The sequence below is a fragment of the Calliphora vicina genome, chromosome 3, assembly GCF_958450345.1.
Source record: "Calliphora vicina chromosome 3, idCalVici1.1, whole genome shotgun sequence".
Lineage (NCBI taxonomy): Eukaryota > Metazoa > Arthropoda > Insecta > Diptera > Calliphoridae > Calliphora > Calliphora vicina.
In genome coordinates this window covers 100896828-100920310 of record NC_088782.1, presented here as the reverse complement: position 1 = coordinate 100920310, position 23483 = coordinate 100896828, and the positions used below count along the sequence as shown (strand labels likewise).

At 31.3% G+C, this 23483-nt stretch overlaps 1 protein-coding gene across 1 annotated transcript in view; it reads left to right on the top strand.

Moving 5' to 3' along the window:
• The window catches only part of Mi-2 (chromodomain-helicase-DNA-binding protein Mi-2 homolog), a 66728-nt gene that overhangs the window by 42428 nt on the left and 817 nt on the right, over positions 1-23483 (top strand). Inside the window, exons 2-5 of the mRNA XM_065505557.1 lie at positions 17052-17128; positions 17355-17607; positions 17677-17963; positions 18026-23138. Coding sequence (XP_065361629.1) covers positions 17052-17128; positions 17355-17607; positions 17677-17963; positions 18026-23138 — 5730 coding nt within the window. The remainder of the gene's footprint in view (positions 1-17051; positions 17129-17354; positions 17608-17676; positions 17964-18025; positions 23139-23483) is intronic.

The window sequence follows — 23483 nt, the reverse complement described above, 5'->3', positions numbered from 1 at the left end:
GACTATTCTCCTGATAAAGCCTAATAGATTTCCTATATCATATCTAGATGTCCTCTGCGCCCATTTACCAATGAAGGCTCCAATTGAGCAGTGCCCGGTTATCACTCCTACTAAAGATCTGAAACTTTTCCTATCCAACCCAATTAATATTCTGTTGTCTTTGCATCCATAAAATGGTCGATATCTCGTATACGCTTTAGTCAATTTTTAATATTTGGTCAGAATTTAGTAAGAAAACATATTCTGTAAGTGGGAATTATGCAAAATTAATGGATTAAAAAGTTGTGGGAAATAATTTTTTTTTAAATAGAGGAACACAAAAATGTCAATAAAATTTTAAATATATGGGCTGCTGAATATTTTGCCATCTAAAACTAAATTTCAAGAAAATCATGATACCTCTAGGAGGGTATTCAATATGGTCCCTCGATAAGTAGTTTAAAAACAAAACTAAATAATCATTCCACTGTTGACATAATTATACTGCCCAATTATGAATAAAAAATTCCGCGGGAGTTTATTCCCCGGGAGATTTTTCCCATTGAATTTGAATAGGAAAAATGAGAAAAGGGAAAAAACTCCCGGGGAATTTTTATTCATAATTGGGCTGATAGTGACTTCTAAATATAATATTTAAATATTTTTTAGTTTCAAAAAAGTATTTTTTTTAGAGCCATACATTCTATTTCGGAGAGTGTTCCTGCCAAAGTTTGGCGAATAACGAAACTTTTAAAAAGGAAAAACATACAGATATGTGATGGAAATCAATTTTGAAAACAAATCGTTTTAAAACCGAAACTAGTTTGTCACATTGGTCATCTGGCTGGGATGTATTTTAGAAAGAAATATCCCAACTGTTAAAAAAATCATACTTGAAATCGAACGAAATTCATCACACATTCCATCAAATACCTGATAGATTATCAGAACAATTATGAATAAAAATTACCCGGGAGTTTTATCCCTTTTTCTCATTTTTCCTATTCAATGGGAAAAAACTCCCGGGGAATTTTTTATTCATGATTGGGCTGTATATATATTTAATAGAGAAACCTGTCTATCGAGTTATAAGTTATTGAAAAATGTCCAAGCAAACCCGAATATATCAGGCCTGTCACAGAATTTCATTCCGATCGAAAGTGGAATTAATTCCGTATTTTGCTTCTTCAGAAAAAGTAAAACGAAAATTTCTTTCGGAGTGAAACCACTTTCAGTTTTCAAAGTGGAATTGATATTTGATTGTAATTATTTTTTATTCTAAAATTTTTAATCAATTTCTGTACCAAACAAAACCTTCACATTTGTTTTAATATGAAAAACGCTGTCAAATTAAAATCAGAAATACAGAATTATGAAATATTTGGAATTAATAAATTACACGGAATCTGAAGAACCTAAAACGAAATCGATCAGAATAAATACTACGGAATTGAAACCATTCCGAACAAAATGTGTGACAGGCCTGTATATTTGAAACCCAACCTGAAAACTATTCCCTTTCTGTTGAAAATAAATATACAAGGAATTGAACAAAAGTCCACCAACAGAAAAATCATTTACACCATTAAAATAACAAAGCATCTTCAGATGCTAAAATTGAAAAATAATTAAGTGATGACAGATTAATACTAATTAAAAGCAAGTGAGAATGCTATTAGAAAATTCCGGCACCTATTATGTTTTTAAGCTCACTTCACAAAATGACACGGAATCATTTGAAGGCATGGAGAGAAAAATTGTATGGGTAGATTATGGATGGCAACCGAACTTCAGTTGCGTTGCCAGAGGGCAAACACAGTTGCCATCTGTAATACCATTTTGGCAACGCATAGTTTTTTTAAAAAAAAAATTAACGTGTCTATCCATATGATGATTGAAATCAATTTTTCGAAAGCCCAGATATCTTACGAACCTCTTATTTCATTTCGCTATAGAAAAACAGCACATTAAACCAATTTGAATTGAATAAAAAATTAAATTGTTTAAGCTAAAAATTCACCCCTATCGCGAATCAACATTTCACATGAAATATTTTCCCTTTTCCTTTTTTCGTTCATCAACTTTGTTCATGTGAAAAAAATTCCCCTTGTGAAATTTTTAGATGGAATTTTGTAAACAATAAACAGCTGTTACGAACAAAATCAACTATTGTGAATGTAAAGTTCATCGTGATATTCCCGATAGCAATTTTCCCTTCGAGGGAAATGAATATTTCATGGGAACAAAATTTCACATGTTATTGCCGATAGGGGTGATTAACTATTTTTGTACTGCTTTTTATAATAAAGGTATTCTCATCACCATTTTTAACACATGCAAAATTGAAAACTTTTGCACACACAATACATCATGTCTCCCAGAAACATTTTGCTTATTCCTGTTTCCAACATTGAATTCATCACTTAATTCTCTTGTTTTACCTGTTACCGGTTTCCTCTCAAGTTTTATTAAATTGATTTTTGTAGATTAACCAAGTTGTAATTTGGTTTCGGGTTAGGACCAAAAGCGGGTTTGTGCAGTATTCCAGCAAAATATTTCCAAATACCGAAACCTTAAGTTTTAAAAAGATAAAGAAATGGATCTTGCTATTTTAAAATATTAAATTTGATTGAAAATTGTAACACAATGCCCAGGGTATGTAATTGTAAAATGATCAATCAAGTTTGTAGGTAGATTTTAAATTTATTTTTAAGATAAAAAACAGACGCAATTGAAAGAAGTTGAAAAGAAGTATAATAATTAAATGAAAACCTTCATGACGTTTTATTGTAAAAGAATTCAAAGGTAATATAAACTAATGTTTGGTTGAAATATTTCATTAAAATTGTTAATTTTGATAAAAATTATTGGTATTCATTTTTTATCTGAATTGTTGTATTAATTTTAATTTTATTCTACGAAAATAACTGTTATCTAGTTTTCAAAATGTTTTTAAATTATATGAATGTAAGTTGCTTATTTGTTATTTGCATCTTTTTGGTGTATTTAATATTTCTTAATATTAGCTAAATTTTTTTTGGAAAATAAAAACCTTAAAACTACAATTTATGCAAGTAATTTCAACAAATAGATATCTGTCAGTGCTTAGTTACTTATAGCGTAAAAATATTTGGTAATTTTTTCCCGTCGATATTGATTTGAAATTAATGTAAAGTTATCTTTTAGGATGTTGTTGTTTACGAAAGTTTTTTCATGAGGAAACAACTTTCGGTTCATACAGCTGTCACTGAGTTAACAATCTTTGTGCGAATAAATTTATCTGCTGGGTATTTTACACCTTTAAGCTTAGTACTCTGTTCAAAAGCTGTCAAAGTACATATGAAATAGTTGCATATAAAATTTGTCGCATGAAAATTGTTCGCAAATACGAACAGAGTATTAGGCTTTATACATAACGAACACGAAAATGTCCGATTTAGTTATTATTTCAGAAATGAAAACTAAAAATAAATATTAACATTTGAACTTTGAAATACAGAATATTTTTCCTGTCAGCTTAAGGATTATTTTGAAACTTATTTTTTTAATTTATTGTTTTGGCTTTTAATCATTTTGTTAATTCATAGCTTTTTATTATTCTGCATATATTCAAGCATATTATAATTATATTATTTTCTTAATTTTTTTATTTTTAAATAGTTTACTCTTTTTATTAAAAAAATTGTTAAAAATCAGAAAAAACATAATAAATAATTAAAATTTGTGCAATTTTTATTAAATTGAGAAGAAACAGTTTACAGAAAATGTTTATGGTGTTTTTATTTTACAAAAAAATCAATATTCTAATAAATATTGTCAAATATCTAAAAATGTTATTTAAATATTTTAAACATTTTTGTAAAAATAGCTTAAATACTAGTACCTTTCCATTAAAGACAAATCTAATTTATTTTAAGCTTTGTAAAAACTGATAATATGGAATATGGACCCCGGGTTTCAGATTTGGAACTAATTCGAAATCGAATAATGAACTTAACTCTAAAATAACATGTGCAGACACTGATATTACCAAACATTTGTAATATGTTCATTTGTAGAATAATATCAAAATATTCACCAAAATGTAGACCATGGAAACTGTACATATTACATTTTTAAATTTTTTTCAAATAATATGATGAATCTGACTTGATGATGAATCTGATGAGACCGTCAGATTGCTTTAAATTGATTTGCAATGTGAGGTGGGTATAATATTATAATAACCTGTCGGTTTAATTATTACACAATATCCTAATAAAGTTAAGATATTTTACAATGGTAACGGAATTCATTTTGCAAATATGTATTTTATTTATTAAATTATAGTTGTATATATAAATCATATGTATTCTTAAAACAACCAAAAAAAAAACAAAGTATGTCATATTAAAACATGAAAAATAAAACAAACAACTATTTACAATGACAAATATTTAAAACAAAAACAAATCCTATTTTTATTAAGATAAACAAAATCATACAATTTATAAAACAAATGACACAAAAAACAAACATTCAAAAGGATCAAATTATACTTAGAATAAAAAGAAATGCCACTTTGGACAAAAATGTATTTATAAAAAAATTAGTTTAGACAAACAAAAAGGCTGCATAGCATGTTTAATTAATTTAAAAAAGATGGGACTAACAAAACATTTTTGTTAAATTTATCAGTTTTAAAACACATCCATTTTGTTTCGTCCATATACAAATTTTTACAAAAGGAAATAAGTTAAAAATAAACAAGTAAGAGTGTTATATTCGGCTGTACCGAATCATGTATACCCACCATCAATATGTGGGTATTTTTTTTTATTTATTGACAATAAAATATTTTTCTGATTGAAAAGTTTTCCATTTTCTGAGAGAGATCTTGTATGGGGACTAGGGACAAATGTTTCACAATTTTTTTTTTGCTATACTTTACAGTATAATTTCAGAGTACTTAGAACTAATTAGTGCAAAATTTTATTCCGGGAGACTATGTGAAAACTAGGACCGATATTTCCTTATTCAATACCAAACAAACCTTATCTACAGAGAGTACATCGTCACCTAAAATGCAAAATAACGTAACATCACTTTTCATAAGTTTATAGGAGAACCAAAAAACGGTATAAAATGAAAACTACTTGAGATATTGAAACAAAATTTTCAAATCTGAATTACAATCACTAGAAATATATTTTATGAATAAAAACTAATTTTTTCAAAGCTCACTTTAAGATATGTGGCTTACGTTTTTTTGAATTGTTATTTTCTGTATCATCATATAAATTTTTATTCAAAAATAAAAACTTAAATAAAAATATATTCTTTATTTTAAATAAAAACAGTTTATATATACATTTTTAATTTTGTTATGTTTTTTTATTTTAATTACTAACAACTACTTTTTTAAACTAAAAAAGGTTCTTCATTAAATTTTCATTAAGACTGCAAAAAATATTCAATTGCAATAAATTTATTAAAAAAAAATTAGGATACTACCTAAAATAAGGTAAAAATGATTTATTAATTAATTACTCAAAGCGTATACGTTATTTTGTTTAAGAAAATCATATACTTGATGATACTTTAGTTTCAATTTTGGTTATAACTTGGTTATTTTTGATAGTAAAAGTTTAAAATTTTGTACACATATGTAATATGATGTAGTGAATCGTAATCAATAATAAAATCAATTTCGAATTTTTTGATGATACGTTGTTTTGCATTTTAGGTGACGACATGTATATGAGCTAGCTCATGTCGTGTTTTCAACAGACAGTCGGACGGACGGACATACCTAGGTCGCCTTAGAATCTTATGAGGACCCAATATGTGATCTGCGAAAATTATTTTGATACGGAATGACAAAATCAATATAAACTCCATCTTTTTTGATGGTGGGTATAAAAATAGTAAACATAGTAGAGAAAATATAATTTTTTATTTATAGCATTTATATATTACAAAACTTATGCGTTTTCTTTTCTGGCAAAAAGTGATTCCCCTTTACTGACGATAAATTTTTGTTTATAAGGTATCAAATTTTCAAGGGGTATCATCGTAAATATGCTAGCTCATTAAATAAAGAAAATGAAAATATTAATGTATGTATCTCACAAATTATTGATTTATTTCCAAAAATGATTATATAGTATTGAACAGATCTTTAAATATCTTTAAAAGTAAGGTGCAGACATTTTTTTACAGAAATGATAACGACATTAAATATGACTTTTCCTTAAGGAATTAATATGTATGTACTTGCAATTAGTTTTGGAATTTTTGCTATTCGCATGTAAAACGACATAAACATAAACAATAGCTTCCCTTTATTGTGTCATTAATCTATTTGTTTGAAAAATTAACACAAAGTTCTATGGCAATTTTCAGTTGTCCGTTTTTTATTACGATATAATTTTTAATAACTGTTTTTCACCTAATTCTACGGGAGAACTATTATACAACATAATATTGTTTATTATAAAAATGTACAACTTTTTTTGCATTTAATCCAATTCAAAGTAATTGTATTTTTGTAATTTTTATGTATTAATAAAAAATTAGTAAATTGTATATAAAATGTACATATCGCTATAGTATAACACATTAAACTAGGAAGTTTAACGTCTTGATTCAGAAACACGGATAGGGTATTATGATTTTTGTCCTTATGTTTGCAACGTCCAAAAATTGGACCAGTAACCACGTTAAAGTAAATCAATCGATTCAGAATAACATTTTGGTTAAGCTTGTAATCAAAGCTCAGGGCTCGAATTACAGCATTTGTGATCGAATGATCGAGATAAAAATAATTTCGATATCTAAACTATAATGCCATAATCTCAAATAAGAAAATTACGATAAATTTGTCTCGATATCTAATGATGTATGTGATTCGGCCCCAAGTCAATAATTTGAAGATAACTTGATCAAATATGACAAAAGCTTACTTCGGCCCATGGACAAAGCTTATAAAAATTAGTTGAACTATGTATGTCTATGATTTCATCAAGCCCCCTTTCAAATGACCAACCTCTTGTACTATCATAAATGCGTTAAATACGCTGCGATTATTCCTAATCGTAAATATTTTATACAAATTCCAGGGAAATTTCTTATAAGATTCGGTTATGGCAACCAAAACTATTTTCTCAGTGTTAGAAAAACAGAAGAAGGATTTTTAAAATAGGAAAATTAACTTTAAACCACTTTCTGATCTATCTATCAATGAATCACTCTAGCAACGCAAGTCGCTATATCATCATTGCTTATCAATATATTTAGATTTTCGTAACAAGATTAAATTCGGCGCACAGATTACTCTCTGTGATAATTGGTTCATATTTGATCTATCACCGTAATACTGTATATAAACAGAAATTTCAACACAATTTTACAAGAATCGGTCCATAATTGATCTTAGTCTCCATACAAGGCCTTCCCTTGTAATCTTTTTAAACTTAGAAATCTCGGTATCAGAATTATATTCCCTATAAATGTTTTAAATATAAACTAAATCTCTTAACCAAATATTGCAAGGATAGCTTCGTGATAGATCGTAGCCCCCATGTAAGATTTCTCGTTATTATTATTTAGTAACAAATAAAATTTGCGTATCAAGCCGGCTACGCAAATACAAACTTTTCAAAATAAATTTCCGTCCATGCTTCTGAAACAAGGGGTTAGGTTTTGAAAATAATCAGTTTAAGTATCTTTCATTATTGAGCCCTTTTTTATAGTAAACTCCACATAAGGTGTTCCTAACTTCATATAGTAAAATATAAATAATCTGCTCTGAAGTGGTTATTGATTGTTTTGGTTTTATTTCATAGAAATTTCAGAAAACACATAGGGAAGGTCATTTATGTATGTAAGTAAATAAAAAGTGGCATATTTTTGCAATCACATTTTAACGCATACACAAATTTATAATTAATTATTATACGAATAAAGATAATTAAAAAAAATATTTAAATACAAACAAAAAAAAATGTTGAGTGAAATTATAGTTTTACTTTATTAAAAATGTATTTTACAAAAAATATAATACAAACACAATAGATCAACTATGAGTGGGATTTGCAATAGTGTTATATTTTCGATCCACCGACAGTTTCTATGTACATATCGTCCCCTTAATAAAACAATAGTGTATAATTTTTTTGTCATTTCGAAATAATTGAGTTTAAAATTTTTGTGTTAGTAGACAACTAGAACAAAAGTAATATTTCAATTGATCTTTTGACCCACTTTGTGGAGGTAGAATTTCACCAAATTTCGACCACATATAGAATCAGTTATGTAGATTCTTATTATGTAATACACTATTGTTTTATTGAGGGGACGATATGTAAGTTAATAGAAACCAAACAAAATACAGCATTCTGTTCAAAATGATGAAAGATAATAATAATTAACACACAAATTCGTTATATAATGATAGTGACACAGGACATGTGAATGATGAGCTATAACATGATCCATGAACTGACGGCGGAGCAAAAAAGAAAAACACGTTATAAATCTCATATATTTCATGGCGTATCTAATAGTACGTTCACATTGTTGAAATATTTGACGAAAAAAGCGAAAATCGAGATATTTTTTATTTCAATAAACAAGCTTCATTTTAGATAATATAACAATATAAGATCATTATTATATTGTTTCATGTTGTTTTCTCTTATAAAAGTAACGTTTTTATTTCAATGAGATGATTATTTTTTTTAAGATATAATTTTGAATATCTTGTCCTTATTAACACCAAAAACAATAAATGTAGGTTGTTTTTACGATGTAGAATTTTTATTATAGATTATTATACCATGGAAAGTTGTTAACATTTTAAAGTAAGAATATTAATGGAAACCTAGTAAAAACATGGTAGCGTGCAAATAAAATCTGAAAGTAGAAATGTCTTAAAAACTACATTAAAAATCTGTGGTTGAATTACAGCATTCGTCATCAAGTGAAATTTATCGTAATTTTTTTTTATTTGAGATCGATCAAGATGTCTAGTACATATTTTTATAATTTCGCTAACGAAATTATTGGATGAACATTCGATCACCAATGCGGCAATTTGGCATAAATTTTTCAATCTGTAATTTGCCAATTCAATCTGCTAAATCTACCCAAACATTTCATAAAAAGACGAGATTTTCATTTCGTAATATAAAAGAAATTATATTACGAAAATTTTCAAAGATTGTAAATCTTTTTTCAGAAAAGAGCACTTTGATGATAAAGATATTCAATATTTTTCAAAATTCTACTAACCTCCATTAACACGAAGTCTGGTTAGGTGCTAACTAATAGATATACTGTCGTTTAAAATTATTTTTGTATGAAAACTGTCAGTATAACTATTAGTTAAAACATAACCAGACTTCGATGAATTTTAAATCATATGTATTTTCTTGTTAATTTAATACCATAAATTGAATACTTATTCAATAAATATAAATTATGCAATTATTTTTGGGTTGGAAGAAAATGCTTTATTTTATGGTTTTCACTTTTACAAGGAAGTTTATTAAAATTGATAAGAACATTGCAATATTTAACCCTCCGTTAGTCGCAACTAATCTGGTTGATATAGCCAAAAATAATTTTATTGTAAAATTTTTTAAACACTAAATTTTAAGCAATTTTTTAATAAAAATATATTTTAACTGCAATTTTATTTTTACTCTTTTAAATACATTGAATTTAATATTAGCTATGTTCAATAACTAAAAGTTGTTACTAGTTAGTAACAATTGTTACTGGAAAAGCGTTCATTAACTCAAAAAATGTTAGTATGTGATACGTATATTTAGAAAGACAGTCAAAAAGTGAAAATTTATTTTCTAATTTTCTAAATAAATATTACAATTAAAACAAACTATATTGATTCAATTTACAATATATAAAACAAGTTATAATATTAACAAAGTTCATTCTCATTCATCAACACCCCCACTAGAATGAACGCCAAGATTCATCAGGTCACAGCAATGAAAATGCTTCACACTTGATAGGGATTTTGTTAAGATGTCTGCTGCCATATTCTCGGTATTGAGATAGTTAATAATGATCTTTTTATTATTAACTAGTTCTCTTAAAAAGTGATGTCTTATATCAATATGCTTTGAACGAGCATGATAAGTGTTGTTGTGAGACAAATTTATAGCACTTTTGTTATCACATTTTATTACAATTGATGATGGTCTTCCAAGTTCATTAAACAAAGATTGTAACCACAACGCCTCTTGACCAGCTGCTGCCAAAGCCATATATTCCGCTTCTGTTGTTGATAACGCTGTTGTTTGCTGTTTCTTAGAGTTCCATGAAATACAGCCACCTTGAAACTTAAAAACATAACCCGAGGTTGATTTTCTTTCATCTACATCTCCAGCCCAATCTGCATCGGAGAATCCTTCGATGAATTCATTTTCATCCTTAGAAAATTGTAGTTTGTATTTCATAGTTCCTTTAAGATACCTCATGATACGCTTTACAGCTTGCCAGTGTGCCTTACCAGGGTTATTATTAAATCTGGCTAAAGCCCCCACTGCAAATGAAATATCTGGACGACTTACTTGAGCTGCATACATAATACTTCCAATTGCTTCTTGATATGGTATCTTTTTCATTTCTTCAACTTCTTCTTCAGTTTGTGGGCTCATCTCTTTAGTAACCGTTTTATTTATGTCTAAGGGAGTTGAGATAGGTTTACAATCATCCATATTAAATTTTTTTAAAACCTTAGATATATATTGTTCTTGGTCAAGCCATAATTTTCTGTTCAATCGATCTCTTGTAATTTTCATCCCCAAAATATAATTTGCTTCTCCGATATCTTTCATTTTAAAAATATTTGTAAGGCTTTTCTTTATATTAGACTTACTTTCAGGATTATTTGTAAAGATTAAAATATCATCAACATAAATTGCGACGTATGTTATTTCATTATTATTTACTTTATAATATATACAAGGTTCTGTATTGGATTGGAATAGTCCTATATTTTTTTTAAAGTTTGGTCTAACTTTTTGTTCCATACTCTACTTGCTTGTTTGAGACCATATAATGACTTTTTAAGTTTACATACCAAATCCTTGTTTTCATTTAAACCTTCTGGAATATTCATATAAATTTCCTCATCTAATTCACTTTGTAAAAATGCTGTTACTACGTCCATTTGATCGATATCCAAATCATGTTGAACAGCCAGACTTAAAAGTAATCTGATTGAAGAATATCTAACCACAGGTGAAAAAGTTTCCTCGTAGTCGATTCCATAACGTTGAGAATAACCTTTAATGACTAATCTAGCTTTATAACGTTCAATCTCACCTTCTGAATTCCTTTTGATTTTATAACACCATTTGCTATCAATAGGTTTCTTGCCTTTTGGTAATTTTACAATCTCCCACGTTCCATTTTCTATTAATGCATTTAGTTCTTCATTCATTGCCTGTTGCCATTTTTGTTTATTAGGACTTTCTAGTGCCTGTTTCATTGTTTTGGGTTCTTCATCTACTTGAATCACATTAAAACCAAACCTTTGTACTTGTTTTGGAACTCTCGATGACTTCCTTGTATTTTCTGGAGATGTGATTCTTCTCATCGATGGTCCAGGTGCCCAATCAATACTTTGATCTTCTAATCCTCTCAATGATGTGTCATCAGTTTCTGAAAAATATTGTTCTTCTTCTGAGTTACTCTCTTCTACAATGATTGACATATCTTCAGAATTTGTAATTGTTTCATCAGAACTTAATTCTATAGGCTCCATTTGAACATCTACATCCCCCACTGAATCACATCCAGGAAATATATACAATTTTGAATCATCACTAGGCTTTTCAGAATAGAACTTGTCTTCAAAAAATTTAGCATCTCTACTTAATTCGACTTTGTTCCGATTTACATCATAAAAACGATAAGTTCTTGAATGAGTACAATATCCAACAAAAATGCTTTCTTTTGCCTTAGCATCAAGCTTTTTTCTTTTCTCTTTCGGAATATGTATCACAGCTTTACATCCAAACACTTTTAGATGTTTTAAATTTGGTTTTCTTCCAGACCATACCTCTTCAGGACTGACATCATTCAATGATTTGCAAGGAGTACGATTTATTAAATACACTGCAGTATTTGCAGCTTCAGCCCAGAACTGTTTTGTTAAACTGGCATCAATTAGTAGACATCTAGTTTTCTCTATAATTGTTCTGTTCATTCTCTCTGACATACCATTTTGTTGGGGCGTATATGGGACTGTCGTTTGATGCTCAATACCACACTCTAGAAACATTTTCTTCATTTTGGTATTACAGTATTCAGTTCCATTATCACTTCTAAAAGCCTTTATCCTTTTTCCAGTTTGATTTTCCACAAATTGTTTAAACTCGGAAAATTTGGAACAAACTTCATCTTTTGTTTTAATAAAATAGGCAAAAACTTTTCTACTAAAGTCATCAATAAATGTTAACATGTACCTTGAACCATTTATTGACTTCTCTTCCATAGGTCCACAAAGATCTGAATGTATTAAGCTTAGAATTTCAGTTGACCTAGTTCCGGAATTCTTAAATGGATATCTTGAAAATTTACCTTTTAAGCAAGTAATACAATTTTGTTTGTTTATCTCGCATTTGACACCAACAACTGCACCAGAATTCATATCCTTTAAAGTTTCATCATTTACATGACCAAGTCGTTTATGCCACAGATTGTATTCTTGAGTTTTTACTTCAGAAATAAGTACTTTGTTGCTTGCTATATTTAATTTAAACATACCGTTAACCATATCTCCCGTTGCTATAATGCTGCCAGTGTTGTCTATAACTTTACAACCTTTTTTGTTAAATACGACTTCATAACCATTGTCAACTATTTTTGAAACGGACAATAGATTGACATACAAGTTTGGTATATAGAGAACTTCACGGAATCTAACATTTTCCTCTTTATTCTTTCCAATCTGAGTAGTCATATTAACTTGACCTTTACCCCTTACTTGCATTGTTTCATTATTGGCAATGGTAACTTCAGCATTTTCTTCTTGAAAATTATCAGCAAAAAATTTCGAATTTGAGCACATGTGTGCAGTTGCTCCAGAATCGAAATACCATTCACTTTTGTTTAAATCTCGAGCAGAAAAACAACCCAACATCGCATTTACATTTTTCTTAAATTTTGATTTCATACCTTTATGAGGACATTTTGCAGCAATGTGTCCATATTGGTTAAAATTAAAGCATTTAGGTCCTTTATTTTTAAATACCTTCTTTTGGCCAGCTAAAGCAACGTCTGTTGATTCCTTTTTGACATCTTGTAATAATTTTAATTTGATAGCATCACCAGTTATTTTAATACCTGAGCTTTGAATTCCCATTATCATTGGATTATATTCTTCTGGTAATCCAGCTAACAACATTGAACCTACCCATTCTTCGTCGACATTGAGGCCAGCTGCTCTTAGTTTGTGGGCTGTCGTTATAATTTCGTTAACGTATTCTTCAATGTTTGCACAATTTTGTAATTTTGTAGAACAAAATTTTTGAATTAATCCCACTCTTCTTACCAGTCCGCTATCTTCAAAAATAGTTTTTAGTGAACTCCACATCTCTTGTGCATTACTGCAATCACGAATGTGGGGATAAATCGTCTTATCCATCAATAGTATTAATTCAGATTTAGCTTGAATCTTTTTATCCTCCATTGTTTCAGTACCAAGGACAACATTCCAAAGACCTTTCATTTGGAAATATGCCTCAACCATAAATTTCCAATCTTCATAATTCTCGCTTCCACGAAGCTTCTCAATTTGATTGTTGGTTGACATCTGGAATCTTGAAATATCTTAAATCTTGAGTCTTGAAATATCTTGGATCTTGAATCTTGAGTTTTCTTAAATCTTGATTCTTCTTAAACTCACTTTTATATTCACGCACTATATATCTCTATATAACTCTTATATCGCGGAGGGGCCCATAACCTGTTAGTATGTGATACGTATATTTAGAAAGACAGTCAAAAAGTGAAAATTTATTTTCTAATTTTCTAAATAAATATTACAATTAAAACAAACTATATTGATTCAATTTACAATATATAAAACAAGTTATAATATTAACAAAGTTCATTCTCATTCATCAACAAAAAACTTGCAACTAGAGAAAAATTCAAGAGCGTATAAATTTTAGAGAGTGCTCTCTCGTTGCAAACTATTACAAGTTCTATTTTGAACTCGTAATAGTTAGCAGCTTATATTTTATATGTTTTGTGTTATTGTTTATTTATTTTCAATTTTATTTTTGTGGTGAAAAAATATAATAAAGAGAATTTTCAATAAAATTGAAGAAAATGTGAGTATTTATACATTTTAAAAGGAATCAAATATGAAAATTGTGTGTATAAAACAATTGTTACTGGAAAAGCGTTCATTTACTTTTTACTATTTTTGAGATTCTAAGAGAGTAATTTTGTAAATTTTGATTTTATTCTCTCGTTGCAAGTATTTACTGGGAAAGTAAATGAACAGACCTATTGTTTTTTTTTTTCGAAATAAAAAGTGAAGAGGTTATTTTCAAACGCGCTTTTTTTATACATTGCGACTAGTCTCGATTGAAAATGATTGTGACTAACGGAGGGTTAAATAAGTTGCATTGCACGTAGACTCAACAACGAATAGAAACCATAAAAATAAATTTATTGTTATTATTTCTTTAACTGCCTTTATAGTTTTTCCTAATCTGAAATTTTTGTCGGTCTCAGTTGTAATATAATATACATACATATTATGTACATATATCTTACAAGTAAACTTATTTGCTCTGTCCCCATTCCACTCAGATTTGCTGGCTTTAGTCAGAATTTTCAGGAAAACGGTATGATACCCAAAATTTCTTTTAAAACTTATTAATTTCGGAAAATTTATTTTTAATTTCAAGGAATTTTGATTTTTTTCTAAAAATATTTTTTGAATATACATAGTATACTCATTTATAATGTATGTAAATATCTATATTTTCATATATGTTTTTTACTATATTGTTTATTTATCGATACAAAATCTTTTGTGTAAATTAAAAAAAAAAAAAACTATCTTTATATGTATACAATTTATATAAAATAATCATAACTACTATATACTAAAACACAATATTAAATCAAGAAAAATTAAAAAAAAACGAAAAAAACCTAGACTAAAATTAATTATATTATTAAACTACAATTATTCAAAATTAGCAATTAAGTGGCAAATTTTGCTGAAAAATTAGCAATCAAACCCAAAATATTTCACAAAAAAATGAAAATAAAAAACTATTTATATCATGCAAATTATGATATTGTTATTATGTAGTTTATATTATTAAAAAAAACTAAATATTAAATTAAAAATCCCAGACAAAAATATTAAGAATATGACAAAGACAAACTATAAGGAAAAGGATTACAACCTAAAAACAGAAAAAAAATATTTAAATAAATCATAAAACAAAATATTGATAAAAGAAAAAAATTAATAATGTTGTTTTATTGTACAAAACAATATAGATTTCTGATTCCTGATATAACAAATTATTTCTTAAAAGTTTTAATTCAACTCAACTATGAGGTAATAAAAATGTGATTTATTATTTCGTAAATGCATCAAGTACTCCAGTGCTCAAAAAGAATATTCTATTTTGAGTAATACAAAATTCGTCATATGTTAATTAGATCAAGTTATTAAATCAATTTCTTAAATAACTGATCGGTGGAATCTATTTTGAAAGAATCACTCCAGATGTTGGGAATCGTTAATATTTCACATAAGTTTAAACTCACACCTGCTGTTTATATATTCGTATGCTCTTATTTAAAAATCTTAGTATACAGTTCCACTCATTGTACTGCACGCAACACTTCATCTTATAAGAGTGGTTCATTAAACCCCCACCCCCACTGATGTTTTAATTTTAAACATAGAGTAGAGTAAGTAGATTACATACAAATATTAATAAATGTATTTTATGTTTAAAGATTAGTTCAATGTCCTCTAGCGATCTTTAACTAATTTTTGTTGATATCTTAATACACATGGATTGAATAACTAAAGGCGACACTGAAGTAAGTACATAAAGTGTTTGAATTGTAAGTAAGTATGTATTACATCACACTATATACTAAGGAATGGTGTCTTCGATATTTCATCCCTTATTAAGCGATTAGTTTTAATTCAAATAAATTGTGTTTGAAATATCCGGTTGCATTAGTTGTGTTCGCGTTCTTGATAATTTGTACAAATTATCACTGGAAGTTACGGGATTCCGTTCGTTTACTTTTAAAAATTTGTAACGAGAGAGCAAGAGAGTGTTAAAAGTGACAGTTCGTAGATAGAAAACATGATATTTTTTACTGGACATTTTTTGTCCAGTAAAAAATATCAACATAAAAAACGTTTAAAACATATGGTTGCAAATGCAAACAAAACTAAAAAGATGAAAATTAATACAATTTACAAGTTTTGCAAAGAAAACAAACGTTTTAAAGTAATTTATAATAAAATACAACTTATTTTTACAAATTGTTGTTCGCGTACTTTTTTTTTTGTTACTTTTCAGATTGAGAGTAATTTATTTTTACTCTCTAAAATAAATTTACTGGATATTTTTTACTGGAAAGTACGCGAACACACCTATTATTTAAATTTTAGTTATACATATTTACTAGATGAAATTGATGAACAGATACAGTAAGTTTTAAATGAATATATACATACATCTGCATACACAGTTTCTCGAAGTTTGCATTGTCCACATGCAATCGTTTTTGGTTTTCATAACCTAACTTTTTAATAAATGATTTAAAGTTCCAGCTTCCTATATGAAGATATAGGTCGACTGGGAACTAAAATCAACGTGGGATAACCTGGCAATTTGAGAGTTTTTCAACTCCGCCAACCAAATTTAAAATTCTAAAAAAAAAAAATACATCTGCATATAAAATTATAAAGCCACATGAATAATTTTAAATTTCAATTAAAAGTCTAAAATTAATTGCAATGTTTTAATAAAATTGTTGTTTTTATTTTCTATATTTAGAAGAGGAAGATGCTTTGGATGAATCGGCCCAACAAGCGGAAGTTTCTAATGATTCGGATGCTCCTTTAAAACCTAATGTAAGTAATGCCGTTTCTGATTATTTTACAAAGTACTTCATTTAAATAACAAAAAAAAAACATGAGTCAGTATTTGAGGTAAGTTTCAATTATGTATGCGTAATAAACAATTTATAGTATGTATTCTTGAAATGTCCTAGAAAGAATGATCATAATTTAATTATAATCATGAAAATTAAGCTACAGCTATATATTAAAATATTATTCATAAATTTTTTTATAATAGAATGACGAGGATGATGATTATGATCCAGAAGATACGCGTAAAAAGAAAAAGGGTAAGAAGCGTAAAACCAAAAAAGGAGAAGAGAAGGGGCGTAAGAAAAAGAAACGCAAGAAGAATGAAAGTGAGGAGGAAAGTGATGCCGTACGTGAAGATGATGATGCTGATTTCACGGCAACATCTTCATCTTCAAAACGTGGTCGTAAACGTAAAGATGCAGATAAATCTAGCAAGGAGAAAGAAACTTCTTCATCGGGTATATAATTTGTTTGTCATTCACTACCAATGATTTCATAACAAAAAAACTTAATTTTATAATTTATAGGTATGCCCTCAGTGGAAGATGTGTGCTCAGCTTTTAACGTAAATGATGTGGAAATTGAATATTCCGAAACGGATTTACAAAATCTAACCACATACAAGGCTTTCACTCAGCATGTTCGACCCATTTTGCAAAAGGAAAATGCCAAAATACCAGCTCCGAAACTAATGATGCTGGTAGATGCTAAGTGGCGTGAGTTTTGTGAAGCCCATCCAAATTTACTAACCGAGCAAGCCAAGAGCGAGGAAGCTGAAGAACCCAGATCTTCTAGATCATCGAGAAATGAAAAGGTGGGTGGTGGAAATTGTAATTTATTGCGTACTTAAAACTAATTGAAAAATATTTTTTACAGCCTGATGATTTATACGAAGAAGAGGAAGAGGAGGAGGAGGAAGAAGAAGAGGAAAAAGAATCTTCAGGTGGACGTCGCAAACGCGGTGGCAGAGGTCGCGGAAAGAAAGGGCGACGCTCTGGCAAAGTACCGACATTAAAAATAAAGTTCGGCAAGCGTAAACGTGGCAGTTCGGATGAAGACCAGGATGCATCTGGTGCATCCGAACGAGATTCAGATTTAGAATTTGAGAAAATGTTACAAAAGTCAGATGACAGTGCAGATGATATTCCTAACACATCGTCTGCGGCAGCCGCTTCAACAAGTGCAGCTGACGGTCAAGCTGCTACTAATGACGATGGGACACCGGTTGTTAGGAAGAAGGCTAAAGTTAAAATTGGCAACAAGTTCAAAAAGAAGAAGAAGCTTAAGACAACGTCTCGCTTCCCCGATGGCGAGGATGGCGAGCATGAACATCAGGACTACTGTGAAGTGTGTCAACAGGGTGGTGAAATTATACTATGTGACACTTGCCCTAGGGCATATCACTTGGTGTGCTTGGAACCCGAATTAGAAGAGCCACCAGAGGGAAAGTGGTCTTGCCCTCATTGCGAAGCCGATGGTGGTGCTGCTGAAGAGGAAGACGATGATGAACATCAAGAGTTTTGCCGGGTTTGCAAAGATGGTGGAGAACTACTATGCTGTGATTCGTGCCCCTCAGCGTATCACACATTCTGCTTGAATCCGCCGCTGGAAAATATACCCGATGGTGATTGGAGGTGTCCAAGGTGCAGTTGTCCACCTTTAACTGGAAAAGCTGAGAAAATCATTACTTGGCGATGGGCCGAACGGCCGGAGTCTGGATCGAAAAAGAACAAAGTTAAAGTACGTGAATACTTTATTAAATGGCACAACATGTCGTACTGGCATTGCGAATGGGTACCAGAAATACAAATGGAAGTCCATCATCCTCTAATGATAAGATCGTTCCACCGTAAATATGATATGGAGGAACCACCCAAATTCGAGGAGACCTTGGATGAAGCTGACTCCCGCTATCAACGCATACAGCGGCACAAAGCCAAAGGCGGTATACAGGCCGAAGATGAAGATGAATCTTATAAAAAGGATTTGGAAGATCGTTTCTATAAAAATGGCGTTAAGCCTGAATGGTTGATTGTACAGCGTGTTATAAATCATCGTACAGCCAGAGACGGTACTACTATGTATTTGGTTAAGTGGCGTGATCTACCCTATGACAAATCAACTTGGGAAGATGAGTCCGATGATATTCCAGGACTAAAACAAGCTATTGATTATTACTTGGATTTGAGGGCCATATGTACATCTGAACAACGTTTGGGTAAGAAGAAAAAGGGACGTAAGAGTAAAGCTAAAGAGGTAGAAGATGAAGACCGTCAAGTGAAACGTTACACTCCTCCACCAGATAAACCCACTACGGAGTTGAAGAAGAAATATGAAGGTCAACCAATATTTTTGGATGGCACTGGCATGCAATTACATCCCTACCAAATTGAAGGTATCAATTGGTTGCGTTACTCTTGGAGCAATGGCGTAGATACCATTCTGGCCGACGAAATGGGTTTAGGTAAAACCATTCAAACTGTTACGTTCTTATATTCTCTATATAAAGAAGGTCACTGCAAGGGTCCATTCTTGGTAGCCGTACCCCTTTCAACCATCATCAATTGGGAAAGAGAATTCGAATTGTGGGCTCCCGATTTCTATTGTATTACCTACGTTGGCGATAAAGATTCTCGTGCAGTTATCCGTGAAAACGAGTTGAGTTTTGAAGAGGGTGCCATTAGAGGTGGCAAGGCTTCTCGCTTGAGAACAACTCAATATAAGTTCAATGTACTACTCACCAGTTACGAATTAGTTTCTATGGATGCTGCATGCTTGGGCTCTATTGATTGGGCTGTTTTAGTTGTTGACGAGGCTCATCGTTTAAAATCTAATCAAAGTAAATTTTTCCGTATTTTAAACTCTTATAATATTGCTTACAAGTTGCTATTGACTGGCACTCCGTTGCAAAACAATCTGGAGGAATTGTTCCATTTACTTAACTTCTTGTCACGGGACAAATTCAACGATTTGAACGCTTTCCAAAATGAATTTGCTGATGTTTCGAAAGAAGAACAAGTTAAGCGTCTACATGAAATGCTGGGACCACATATGTTGCGTCGTTTGAAAGCTGATGTCTTAAAGAATATGCCTTCCAAATCGGAATTCATTGTAAGAGTTGAATTGTCGGCTCAACAAAAGAAGTTCTACAAATTTATTTTGACTAAAAATTATGAAGCTTTGAATTCGAAAAGTGGCGGCAACTCTTGTTCTCTCATTAACGTAATGATGGATTTGAAGAAATGCTGCAACCATCCTTATCTTTTCCCGTCGGCCGCCGAAGAAGCCACCACCACTGCTGGAGGTTTATATGAAATCAATTCCCTAATAAAAGCTGCTGGTAAATTGGTTTTACTTGCAAAAATGCTGAGACAATTAAAGGAACAAGGCCATCGTGTCTTGATTTTCTCGCAGATGACGAAAATGTTGGACATACTTGAGGATTTCCTTGAAGGAGAGGGCTATAAATATGAACGTATTGATGGTGGTATCACTGGTAATTTGAGACAAGAAGCTATCGATCGTTTTAATGCACCGGGTGCTCAACAGTTTGTGTTCTTATTGAGTACACGTGCTGGAGGTTTGGGTATTAATTTGGCCACAGCAGACACTGTTATTATTTACGACTCTGATTGGAATCCTCACAATGATATCCAAGCCTTTTCCAGAGCCCATCGTATTGGCCAGGCCAATAAGGTTATGATCTATCGTTTTGTTACTCGTAATTCGGTAGAAGAAAGAGTTACCCAAGTAGCCAAACGAAAAATGATGTTGACCCATTTGGTGGTACGCCCTGGTATGGGTGGTAAGGGAGCAAATTTCACTAAACAAGAATTGGACGATATATTGCGTTTTGGTACCGAAGAACTCTTCAAAGAAGACGACAAAGAAGAAGCCATTCATTATGATGACAAAGCCGTGGCCGAGCTATTAGACAGATCTAACAAGGGTATCGAGGAAAAAGAATCCTGGGCTAACGAATATTTGTCATCATTCAAAGTGGCTTCTTATGCCACCAAAGAAGAAGAGGAAGAAGAAGAAACAGAAATCATTAAACAAGAAGCTGAAAACTCCGATCCAGCGTATTGGGTCAAACTCTTGCGTCATCACTACGAACAACATCAGGAGGATGTGGGTCGTAGTTTGGGCAAAGGAAAACGTGTGCGCAAACAAGTCAATTACACCGATGGAGGAGTTGTGGCCGCCGATACAACACGTGAAGACACTAACTGGCAAGACAACAATTCGGAATATAATTCTGATTATTCTGCCGGTTCCGATGAAGATGGAGGCGATGATGATTTCGATGAGCAAAATGGCGGAGAGGGACGTAAAGCACGTAGACGTGTTGAACGGCGAGATGATAGGCCATTACCACCTCTGTTGGCTCGTGTTGGTGGAAATATAGAAGTTTTAGGTTTCAATGCCAGACAACGTAAGAGTTTCTTGAATGCCATCATGCGTTATGGCATGCCGCCGCAAGATGCTTTCAATTCGCAATGGCTAGTTCGTGATCTGAGAGGAAAATCGGAGCGCAATTTCAAGGCATATGTGTCTCTATTCATGCGTCATTTGTGTGAACCAGGAGCTGATAATGCCGAAACATTTGCTGATGGTGTACCCAGAGAAGGATTATCCAGGCAACACGTTTTAACACGCATTGGTGTCATGTCCTTAATACGTAAAAAGGTGCAGGAATTTGAGCACATTAATGGTTACTACAGCATGCCTGAATTGATTTTGAAACCATGTGAACCGGTCAAAAAGGAAGAAGGTGGAGAAAATGTTGTCAAGCCGGAAGATAAAAGTGCAACTACTAGCACCAGTGCTACACCAGCTACTAGTGCTGCACCCAGTCCAGCTCCTGCCTCAGAAAAAGCTGACGAAAAATCCATCAATGCCGCCAGTGACAAAAGTGACGACGTCAAAAAAGAAACGGAATCCGAAGAAAAGAAAACTAGCGACAAAGATGAGGATAAAAATGAAGAAAAGCTAGAAGTCACGGCTGATGTCAAAGCCGAAAAGTCTGAAAAAGACAAGGAATCTGAGTCAAAAGATGTTAAAACAGAAAAGTCCGAAGCCGGGGACAACACAGAAAGTGACAAACCTAAGGATGAGAAGAAAGAAATCAAGGAGGAAGCGAAAAAAGACGACAAAGTGTTGGACAAAGGAGACGATGACAAAACAACAGAAATCATTGACGATGATGACGATGATGTTTTAATCATTAAGGATGATGGTGAAGTAGAAAAGCCGAATAGCTCTATGTCTTTGAATAAATCATCTATTGACAAGGATCCCAAGGAAACCATTAGCAAGCCCAAGATTGAAGAAAGTTTGGAAGTATTAAAACGTAAATTTATGTTCAACATAGCTGATGGTGGTTTCACCGAACTCCACACTTTGTGGTTGAACGAAGAAAAGGCCGCTGTTCCTGGCCGTGAATATGAAATTTGGCATCGCCGTCATGACTATTGGCTTTTGGCTGGTATTGTTACTCACGGTTACGGCCGCTGGCAAGACATTCAAAACGACATTCGTTTTGCCATTATCAATGAACCATTCAAAATGGATGTCGGTAAGGGTAATTTCTTAGAAATTAAAAATAAATTCTTGGCCAGACGTTTTAAGTTATTGGAACAATCGTTGGTAATTGAGGAACAGTTACGAAGAGCAGCCTTCTTGAATTTAGCTCAAGATCCTAACCATCCAGCAATGTCGTTGAATGCTCGCTTCGCTGAGGTTGAATGTTTGGCCGAGTCTCATCAACATTTGAGCAAAGAATCATTGGCTGGCAATAAGCCTGCTAATGCTGTTCTGCATAAAGTGCTAAATCAATTGGAGGAACTCCTTTCTGATATGAAGAGTGACGTCTCGCGTCTACCAGCCACACTGGCACGCATTCCACCTGTTGCCCAACGTTTGCAGATGTCAGAGAGATCAATTCTCTCGCGTTTAGCTGCAACAGCAGGAAACGCTAGCAATGCCGGTGAGTTGTTTTGTTATAAATATATATTTTTTCAAAAAATGTTGAATAGTAGTAGTAAAAGTGAAAAAAATCTAATTCTGTAGTCCAAAACCTAAAAATTGATAAGAGTAATCCGTTAGTATAAAAATGAGGTGTCAAATTTCACACGTTGGCACTTTGCAACTGAATGTTTTTGAGGTAATGATGCCAAATAAAATTAGTCGAATTGTTTGACAGTATTATCTCATCAAATTATCAGTTACAAGGTGTCCCGTGTGACCTAATAGAAAAAAACATTTCCCAAAAACAAATCTATGCATATTCAAAAAAAATTCTAACTGTTACTGATTTTTTAAATATTGTTTA